The sequence below is a fragment of the Scophthalmus maximus genome, chromosome 6 (assembly GCF_022379125.1).
Source record: "Scophthalmus maximus strain ysfricsl-2021 chromosome 6, ASM2237912v1, whole genome shotgun sequence".
In the NCBI taxonomy this organism is placed as follows: Eukaryota; Metazoa; Chordata; class Actinopteri; order Pleuronectiformes; family Scophthalmidae; genus Scophthalmus; species Scophthalmus maximus.
In genome coordinates, this window is record NC_061520.1 from 17,773,621 (window position 1) to 17,784,537 (window position 10,917).

Genomic DNA, 10,917 nt, shown 5'->3' on the forward strand with positions numbered 1-10,917 from the left:
AATCAGGACAAGCTGTGGGGAGACTTGGCCTAAACTCTCAACCGCAATTTCTTCCTCCAGATTGGGAGACGACGAGAAGGAATAACAGAAGGGGAAACGGTGAGCGAACGATTTTTGCTGGACGAGCAGAAAAGTAGCCATCCCTGTGATGTGTTGTGGAGAACGGGGGCCAGCCACAGGTCTGAAAGGGACTTACTGTATATTTGTGTGTGTGTGTGTGTGTGTGTGTGTGTGTGTGTGTGTGTGTGTGTGTGTGTGTGTGTGAGAGAGTATGCGTGCACGTGTGTGGGCATGTATGTGCACATTTATGTGTCACAAACGCACCAAAGGCATGCACCGGTTCATTTTTTTTAAAACAGAGACGCTACTCATCAACTTTTAGGTCAGAGGGAGCCCAAATTGAGTGTGTGACATACGGCCAAGGGGGGGAGGGCTTGAAATCAATGCAACAGCCAAAACGTTGGGCTCTCAAATGGTCATGGTTGAAACCAGTATTCACAGTGAATTTCCGGCCACAGTGCCATGCCTAAGTCCCCTTGATTATTTTCTGGTTCAGGGGTTGCCGCATTTCAAAGCCTCCTCTCTGCCCATGTCTGTGATCCGCTCTCGTCGAGGGGCCTGTATTTCAGCGCAGAAGCACGCAGAGAAGCTGAAGCAAAATTAAAAGTGACTATCAGTCACACAGAGTTCTCAGTCTTCCATTTGGGGCGTGGGGGTGTGGACCTGGACGCTCAGAGTTCTAACCCCGCGATACTGAGTGGGCTGATATTTGAGTGTAAGTGTGTTTTTGTAATAGAAGGTTAAATTTGCAGTGCGACTGGGAAATTCTATAAACTCAAAAAGCCAAGAACCATGAAGCTCAGCTGCTTCAGCAGTGACTGGGCCTTTGTCCTCATGCGAAGATGCTTCAGTGGAAACGTACAATCATCCACAGTCGAATGGAAAACAACCAAATCGACTGAACATGCTGTGAGTCAGAGCTTTTTTCACTGGAGAAGATGCTTTTTTGAATTTTTTGAGGAATTCAAAGAGGAAAGGTCTTTTTAATTTAGATTCTTTGAGAACATATTAGCCATTCAGTATGTGGTATATGCAAATTGCCGTTGTTAGCGTACACATAAAAAGTCACATGGTGTTTTATTTCGATTCGATTTAAAGGGGTTCTCCTCTGATGTGCAGTTTACTCATCACAAGGAGTACTAGTCAGCAGTGATGTGCATGAAGGTGGCCACTGTGATGTCACCCGTAGAAATGTGAACTGCCGTTTTGAAGCCTCGAGTTTCGCATTTTGACCAGCGCCATGTTGGCTTTTTGGCAGCTGGACGTAGAATTGGGGGTGGGTCTGACTGAGAGCTCGTCCACCTACACCTGCAACCATGCACCGATTGGAAGGACCAGCCGTTAATCACGGTGTATCCGTACTCACACAATGCACATACAATGTATACGGTGCTTTATCGTCTATTTTACTCTAAATTAGACTTTTACAAGATGAATATCATGCTGTATTAAAGACTTGAAACTAGCAATTGAGACAATAAACTCCTCAGGAAAATGTGTACTAACGTTACAAATCAAGCAAGAAGAAATCATTTTCTCAAACACCTCTATAGAAGCTGACTTCTTTTTGCAACCAGCGAGTCGCCCTCTGTTGGTTATTACATAGAATATTTTTCCACATGGGCTTCATTTTCCAGATCCGGGGACTACGACCATTTTCATATACAGTCTATGGTCCCAGTCTGGAATCCATTATATTTTTGTGAACAGCTGCATAATGCTTAATACAATTTCCATACCTTTACTGCACCTTTAACACTTTCTGCTCAATAAAACAATGTATATGGAGCTGAATTACAATTGTAAACCAATCTGGTTTGAGTTGTACTGTTTATGACACATCGTTAAAGTGGTAAATCATGAACACTTTTTTTCTTGGCTTTTAAAAGTTATCGCTGTCTCAAAAATCTAAAATAATGATGATATAAATCATGAAAGATACCCATCAAAGCGACCATCATCAAATTGCTTGTTTTTCTCAACCTCATGTTTAAAATCTCAGGTTATTCAATTTTAAGAGATTTTTAAAAAATAATTAATATTATTAATTTTGTAAAAGTTTCTGCACGAATAATTGCACAACTCCAAACAGTTAGTTGACATTTTTTGGGCCTTTACATTTGTAGTAGATAAAGGTAATGGGCATGTGGTATTAAGCATGTGGCGGAAAGTGACCAATCAAATCATGAGAAAAAGATAATTGTCCATAGGGTCAACTCCTGGAGGACATAAAGGGAAAAAAAGACAGCATTCAGTTGAGGGACTGAGTATCTGTTTCACATAGTCCCTGTCACTTCACGCCGCTCCCCCTCTTTCTTTCCCTCGTGAAACATGAAAGGACGAACCTCATAATAAAATGGAATAAACCATCTTCCAAGGTTGAATTATTGTAATTACATGTAATTGACTGTTTGGCGGCAAAACCATTTCCTCCTGAGATCCCGCATGTGCTTTTTGAAAATCACGATGACTTTGTTCTTGGCCCCGGCCACCGATTGACCTTCTCCAATTGCAGTCTTTCGTGAACGGCTGTGACATGAGACAGAGTGGGACCCGGGGGGGAGGAGGGTGCGGGGGGTTGCTATGTTGTCACAAGATGAGTTTGTTTCTAGCAGTTCCATGTGGTTTCAGTCATCTGTTGGTTTCCTTTTCTTTTCCCTTTTCTCTTGGTCTATTTATAAATACATGAAGTCTTTCGCGACGTTCTGGCCTTGGCCAGAGCCCGGGGGTTAAGAATGGAAGAAACCACCAAGACACAAATTAGTTCATGTTTCATGTCAGTATCTTTGAGGAGGTTGGTTTGTTCTGGGGCAGAAGTATCTGCCTGTACAGTAGACATGTCTGAGGATGCATAGTAGTGGCCATTGTTTAAGGGTTATGCTGGTCAGCCAACAGTCTCTCTGCAGAAGAGGGAAGTTAAATTGACCTCAAATGGCCAATTTTCATCCTGAATGAGTTATCTTTTGTTTGCTGTGGGTCACCAAAGATTATACAAAAATTACACTTCATATAAGTGGAGCAAAAATTCCACATGCACACAATGAAATATATTCTCTCAGTGAACCCATTCACATTTTCACCATTACAGCGGTACAGTGAGGATGAGGCAATGGGGCGACTAGTGGCTGTCCCTGCTTTCATGGAGAAATTTGCCCCAGACCATCGTGTCAGTGTGAATATACTCGTCTGTGTAGCATCTGTCAAGTCATAATACGGTGACCAATGCAGAAAATATGCAAAATGTGATCCAGTAACATGACGACCACATTTTGAGTCCCCAACAAACCTGTTCATCTTGAGCTCAGAGGGCGAAACTATATAAATGTTCATTACAGTGGTGATTAATTCTGACCTCAAAGACTTGCTGACGTAATATTACATTTAGTCAGTTTTTATAGTTACAGGATGTGACATTTTAGTCTGGCCAATATAATACATATATAACAACACCATATTTCCTTGACTCAAAATATAATAAAAACTTTTTTTTGTTTTGCATATGACAGTTTATACTGTGACTCATTAGAAGAAAAAGCAAAGGTCTGTATTTCACTTGAATCGCTACAAAAGGGTGAGAAGAGAGATTTTCTTATTCATTGTATGTGGCAAAGGTCCCTCTGCTGGAATTGGACCTGTGATGCGGCAGTTACATGGTACATGTCTTGAGCTGTTCTCAGACATGACCGCCGAAAAAAAGCCAGCAAATTTGCATCCAGATATTATCCGCAGATTGCTGTTCCCATATGGCAAATGCAGCAGGAGACTACCCAAGTCAGATGTGTTCACAACAGCAGGAATATCTCCGGAACGTTCTGAGTCCTCTGAGAGCGTGCAGGAGCTGCAGGACACGATGGTGACTCCACAAGCAAAGTTTTTGTTTACAGTCATCCACACAGCCACATGCTTACTGTAGTGTCTTTTTGTCCCTATATGGAATAAGAGGGGAATATGGGCTTACTTCTCTTCCTTTGGAATGTTATGCAAGGGGTCTTTCAAGGACCCTTACCACTCCTTTACTTGGCCTTGAAAGTTACACGTCTCATATAGCATAACTTGATTTGAACCAGGTGTTCCTTATCAAGCCAACGATGGGCCTATAAATGTAACCCCCAGGAAGAGTCGGGAGGGTTGTCCTTTTGGCCGGACACTCTCCAGGTTCTGCAGTGCTTGTAATCGATGCTGTTTTTTTTGTAATAAACCTTTATATACAATCAAGACGGTGTCGGCGGACTTCTCTTCAATACATCTTCACATCATCGCTACTTAGTATACAACATTACTTTGAATTCTCCGGATATTTCCCTGCTGTATTCTCACAAGGGACAATCTCCGGGAATTTCCCTAGAGGACTGTCTGGAACAGTACAATGTCCGAAGCAACATTTGCGGACATTTGCTATCTCACATACACAAAAGTCACAAAAGATACCAAAAGATTTCAGCTAATGATAAAAATAGTATTTTAGTGACAAATCTGACGGTTGACATCACACAGGACTTGACATTATGAATACAATAGGAAGCATTACTCAGGGTTCATTAAAATGTGATCTTTTGAACCAGTATGTAAGCAAAGATATAATTACATACAATATATGTGACATTTGGTGGCTCAAGTAATAAATGTCACTTTGATTTTAAAAAAAAAAAACATTCCATGAGTTATGATGGAGAAATTGTAATTCTAGTGTTCACAGTCGATTTGTCAGTGGGTGTCACTCCTCGTATGTGCTGCTCGTTGATTACATGGACTCCAGCTCAAAAGCAACTTGTGAGTGGGAATGTCAGGTTGCCATTTTCTTATGATTGGCTGATGAAAGGTATAATTTGGTACTGCCAAGACAGCAACTTCAAAAGCCTCCAATGCCATATTAGGCTGGAATGTGAAAGCTGTCCAGGCAAAAAATGATCCAATTTTCTACTGGCTTTAATTACAAAGAGGATCCCCTTTCATTGGTGGGGCAATTGCTGTCCATTTCTGAAGACCATTGTGGAAAATTATCAAGTCAAGCATATCCAGAACGCTTAAATCTGGACCTTCTTAGAGTGGCCATGGCATGATTATATCATATTTGAAACTCACATATCCACAGGCTCTGTAAAACAACCTTCAAAATGTTGGTAATGTAGAACCAAGAGACGTTTTTGTGCCAAGGGTAAACAATAAAAGACACAGTGATAACTCTGATGGCCATAGTCCAATCACTCGATGTCCAAAACTAGTTTCTTTAATAACCATTTTGTTTGTGCTTGCGGTGAACAAAATAAAAGAAAAAAATAATAGAAGTGGGTAAATGGTAATTTGCCCTGTAACTGTGCCTTTTTAGAAAGTTTCCCCTCTTGGCTGACACCACGCCAGCAAAATAAAAACATAAATTGTGGTTAATCCCTGGAGCAGAGACATTGTGCCCGAAGCCTGTTGGTAATGGGCAATGCCCTTTCTAATCTAAATAAAGTTAAGCGTTTGTAACAGCAACTTCATTACAGAAAATCCAATTTGTGATTGCAACTCTCAACGTAACCTATGGGTAGCTCTTTGTTGGTCCAAGCAGCTAAGCTGCATGTCTTTTCCATGATTAGTTTTCCAGGAAACTTACATGTACATGACCTTGCATGCAATTCTTGTGATTCATATGCAAAAACTGGATTCTGGTCATTATGGTGGTAAAAAAGAATTAACATCTAAGTGTTCTCAGACATGCAAACTCATGTGCAGAGTTCAGAAGCTTGTGTGAGATACTGTGTGAATGCACCCGAGATTTATTTTCCCACAGTGTAGTGCACAGAGCACATATATGGAAAATAGTCACATATACATTATCACCCAGTCTATGTTAAGATAATGACACAAACTATTCAATCGCTACTTGCTTGACAATAATACACGTCAATTTTTATTGTTACCAATATGACACCACGAGGCAAACACAGAAACTCAGACCTGAGTCAAACATGTATTATTACCAGCTCCACATATCTTTTCTTCTTGGTGCAATAAAAAGATTCTTCTATTTGTCTCATTGTGTAATGCCAACCAAAACAAACTAGATGAATTGATTTAGCGCCTTGACAAGTGCTTCCCTCTCTGCCCCCACCTGTCAGATCTTGTCAAACTAGATTTGACAAGGAGTAGCACACCAAGAAAATGGACCATTCTCATAGATTTGGGACATGTCCAGAGGCTTATTTGTAAGCCTGCAGGGTGTGGCAGGTAAGCTTCCACCACAAAGGCAACAGCTCCCTCCCACGTAATTGCTCTTCATCAGATCAAGATGCATAACATTCCTTCAAACTGCTTCAAGTGACTACTGACAGAGAGACAGAGAGAGCTAACTGCCATCGAAGGTGACTATCTCCAATCTGCATCAGAAGTGGCTGATGGGTTATCGTTGTCTCGTTAGCTGAAGTTTCAGAATCCACCCTGCTCATAAACAATACATACACAGAAACAGCAGACAGATGAACTCAACCAAGCAAAAATACAACAGGAAAACGTAAGCACAATGAGCCAGTGACATGGATGATAGAAAAAAGCCCTTTCGCCAAACTGTGTTATTCACCCCAATAAGTGATCCTTTTATCAAAGTCTGGGCCGTTCTAGCGAGTCAGAGGAAGGATGCATCCTCAGGCAAAACAGAGATAAGGGCCTTTGATAGAATTAAGCCAACGTCAAACAGCCAGTAGATGAGTCCAATGGAGATAAAGCAGCCTGGACTGACAGGTCTGATAATAGTCCAAACAAAGAGAAAGTGGAGATTAAGGGGTTCCTTTTCAGACAGTTAAGTGGACTGCCCAGAGGATACTCCAAAACATGGCTCATCTGTCACAGGCGGGAGGAATGGATACCGTCACTGACGCTTCGTATGGGGATAGATAGAATCTAGGAATGTAGGCCTACAGTGTCAGAGAGAGCTCAACGCACAAGAACACAGATGCAGATAGACTAAACACAAGGGAATAAACAAAACAACTTAATCAATTTGACACCGCATGCGCTGCAAATGCTCACGACAAAACAAAATAAACAAATGTGCTGCAAGTGGCACAGACGACGAGTGGGAGTGTTTCCAGGTTACACAAAAACTAATGAGCCCCACCAGGACGCGCTTGTTGCTCAATGGTTTGTAACTTATATTCTAGATCATTTTTCCAGCCGCATGACGTGAAGCTGACATCAAAAACGTTAAAAGTCACAAAGCATTGAACAACAAGCGATGCCCAGTCAGGATGATCACTTTCCCACCAGCAACAGTCCTATTGTCGCCCATGCTACTTGCAGCAGGTTTCTGTATTTGGTTGTATGGACACCCAGGGCTTATGGCTGTGTTATGTGTGCCTCGCCACCGTCAGTGGTCCATCTACAAAAACCAGCTTAAGATCCTGTACCAGTCTGCCCGGCCCTTAACCCTTGCTCTTTTTCTCCTGGCCTGGTGATCGTACTAGTTCAACTGTCTGTACAGTTACTGCAATAGAGTGTGTGAAAACTTTGTAATGGACAATTAATGGATTAATGAGTTGTCAGTGGTAGTGGATATAATAGTTAATGTATAAGCATAACATCTAATAGATAAAAAGTTATAGACAGTTGAAATAGTTAGCTAAAAGTATTAACAGTTTTGACATAGTTAAAAGTAATGAATAAAATATTGGAATAGATAATTTAGCACTGAATACTAAGCTAAATATGAAGCTTTCTAAATAACTAGCTAAAAGTAATGAATGTCTGATTGAAAAAATTTAACATTTTAGATAAAATAATAGTGTTAAATAACATTATGTGTTGAGCATGTAAACATGTTATTGTGGTTTCAGAAACACAGTTAAGGTCTCGACCATGAATAAGTTATGTAGGCCTATAAATAGGTTTTCCATGTTCCATGTAGCTAAATGCCATATCCTGAATTAAAAACAGGAGTCAAACTACAAGTTACCATTGTTCATGTGTACAAACTAAAATAGGAGGATAGAAAATAAAAAATCTGCTGTTGAAGTAGCCGAGCACAGCGGCCTCTATGCTTGAAGCAAGCTCAGCGATAGCGTGTTTTATCCCGTGGTAAGATAAAAGCTGGGAAACTTTAATGCTCAGTTAAACTGCTCACATCAACACATTAAGTATCAAAAGGGCAATCATGCCTTCGTTTGTGCCAGTAACATTGGTCCCTGAAAAGCCGCCCTCTTTCCACAGTCAAAGCGAAAAGAGTGAATGAAAAAACAAATGATGAGGAGTTAATGCTGAGGCGGCAGAAAAGGAGAGACAGTCAATGTACTCAGCTGTAACACAGTCTGGCACAACACTAACAAAGGAAATGAGCAAACCACACAGCAAATAACAGAGTTTAATTCAACACTCTGGGCCCCACCACTTTACATCTGGGTGCCAACCCATCACTTACAAATACATGGATTTATGAGAAATATTACACACCAATAACTACATTTGTCTAGACGGCAAATTATTTGGGGCCTTCTTACACTGGTATGATCAAGTTCAATTTTCATAAATATGTTTATTGGTATATGTCAAACATTTACAGCTTTCACATTTGCACTTAAGAGTAAATGACATAAATCAGCAAATCAGCAAATCAGTAAATGACATAAATCGGCAAATAAACAAAAAAAAGTCCCACACTGTAAAACTACACATATGAATTTGGAATTTCCTCCCAGAAAACACAAATCGTACTCCCTTAGTAATGTAAATCAATTTCAAGAATTATAGAACTCAGTAGTTGAAATTTCAGTTAGTGTATATGGCAAGATACCTCAGCCTACATGTTAATGTGTTGCCTGTCAACTTAGAGGATGTCTAACGTGTAAGTGAGTGAGTTTTGAATGGTGAAAAGACATTGCGAGGCAACAAATGAGAAATCCCTTGAATTTCACTGTCCTACAAAGAAAACGGATGATCTCAAGTCTTTGAGAAAGACAATAATTTATAAAACAACACAACATATAAGCCTTTTATTCTACTTGTTGGTTGCTTTTCAGGAAATTTCAAAGAAAGAGATGTTAGTTATCAAATTATCAGGGTCACATGTAGATATAGCAGAATATGGAGTAAGTCTTCACCCAGATCAAATGTGTTGTTTTTCTATAAAACTGACAAATCATGAGACTAACTTTCATCTGCCACATTTCATAGACAGGCACAAGTACCATACAGCTGCAACTGATTTTTTTCTACAATTGTGTTAGTCCTTTTGAAGTGGCTCTTCCATTTGCTTTTTCATCATCTTAATTTTTAGTGTGTAATATTCCTCTTGCAGCTTGAGGACGGCCTCTTGTCGTCTCAGCACAGACATTTCCAAATCCGTGCGCTCTTGCAAGGTTGTGCCGTGCACTGAGGTTGGAGAAGTGGAGCAGGGAATATCCGAGTGTTCTCCGGAGGCAGCACAGGGAGTACTGAACTGTACTGCGAGTGATTCAGGAAAATTGGTTAAAACAGTCATCTTTTGTTCTTCTGGAGAGGTGGATGGATGTGGATATGTAAGGAGCTTGTGCTCTGTCGGTGGACATTTGATTGTCAAACTTTCATCAGCTCTGTGGTTGTTTCCATCTTTATCACAGCTGAAATGGGGAAAAAAATCCTTGTCCATGAATTTGTTTGACAAGCTGTTGCAGTGCAATCTACACATATAAAGAGCTAGTTCATTCAAATCATACCAAAAAAACTTTATTTCTTTTTTGGTTTAGTTTATCCAGATTCAAGATAGAATATGGTAAAAAATTAAAAGTGACTTTAGTACACTGAGAGAAGCCAACATACAAAATATGTATAACCTGTTTTGTTGCGTTTCCGCCAAGTCTGACACAGAAGAGTCTTCTCGATCTTGTTGCAGCATGTCTGAGAGGTTCATCACAGAAATCACTATTTGGGTCACAGTGCTGAAATCTTCAAATGACAGGCCTTCATCTGTGAAAGAGCAAATGTCATGCATGAATTGATTAAAAAACAAATACAATTAATTCAACATACGAATAAACATGTGGTCTGCTCATATCCTCAAATTTTCTTTAAACTCTAAACATATATCTTTACACACATCCAGCCTCTTATTTTGCCAGTCTTAGATTGCAGATTTAATGATACTTATTATGAGACTTTTTATTGCTAACAAAAGTGCATATTTTCCTCACCTGTACCCGCATGCCTTCTCTGTCGTTTGATCTCCTCCCTCGACTTTGCCAGAAGATTTTCCCACTTTTTGTTGCAGTCAAAAACTGTTCGCTGAGTCTCTGGAAAGGCAGTATTGATGGCTTGGGCTATTTCCTCCCAGGCTTGTCTTTTATCCTGTATTGATACCCCAGTGCTGCACTTCCCTCTGATTATTTCTTTCCTCTCCTGCATCAACTGGGCAAGAAGGAGACACTCCTCGTCTGTCCAGTTAGGTCTTCGCTTCCTGCTGGACAGCCCCTCAAGAAGTTGTAGAGGCATTTTTCTGAAAGAGAGCGAGAGAGAGAAATACACACACATTGACTATCTGATTGATTGAATAGATACACAATTGATCCATGTTACACCCTGGCAGCACATGCATACAGTGGAGAAATTGCAGCATGGTTAAATTCAACTCTACCGTTTAATATGATCATCTGTCTTAAAGGTTAAGCCTTCCACTTAAGTCGTTTTCAACTTAAGTCATTGTATTTAAGAGATTTTTTGAATTTTGAAGATTTTCGCTACCTGCAACTGAATCAAGTCGAAGAGTAATTTGGTACCTGCCCAGGCTCTTGAGGGACGCAGATACTAGGAGGCAGAAAAGGCGCAATGATACATAAATCCCGAATAAAACCTTAAGGTGAAACGTAAGGCTTTCTTCTCCGTCTCAGGGAAAACGCAGCGTCGCAGGACAGT

General features: G+C 40.3%; 1 protein-coding gene across 2 annotated transcripts; it reads right to left on the reverse strand.

Annotated features, from left to right (window-relative positions):
• Positions 1-8,381: 8,381 nt before the first annotated feature.
• On the reverse strand, positions 8,382-10,914 carry LOC118308990 (myb-related transcription factor, partner of profilin). 2 transcript variants are annotated; one of them, XM_035630539.2, is made up of 4 exons: positions 10,782-10,914; positions 10,200-10,501; positions 9,843-9,975; positions 8,382-9,629 (listed from the first exon to the last, which is right to left on the reverse strand). In XM_035630539.2, the coding sequence occupies exons 2-4, from the start codon at positions 10,495-10,497 to the stop codon at positions 9,254-9,256; spliced, it is 807 nt and encodes a 268-aa protein (XP_035486432.1). In that variant the 5' UTR covers positions 10,498-10,501; positions 10,782-10,914; the 3' UTR covers positions 8,382-9,253. The 2 variants fall into 2 exon arrangements, with proteins under 2 accessions (XP_035486432.1, XP_035486431.1); XM_035630538.2 differs by having other exon boundaries at positions 10,747-10,897.
• Positions 10,915-10,917: the final 3 nt, after the last annotated feature.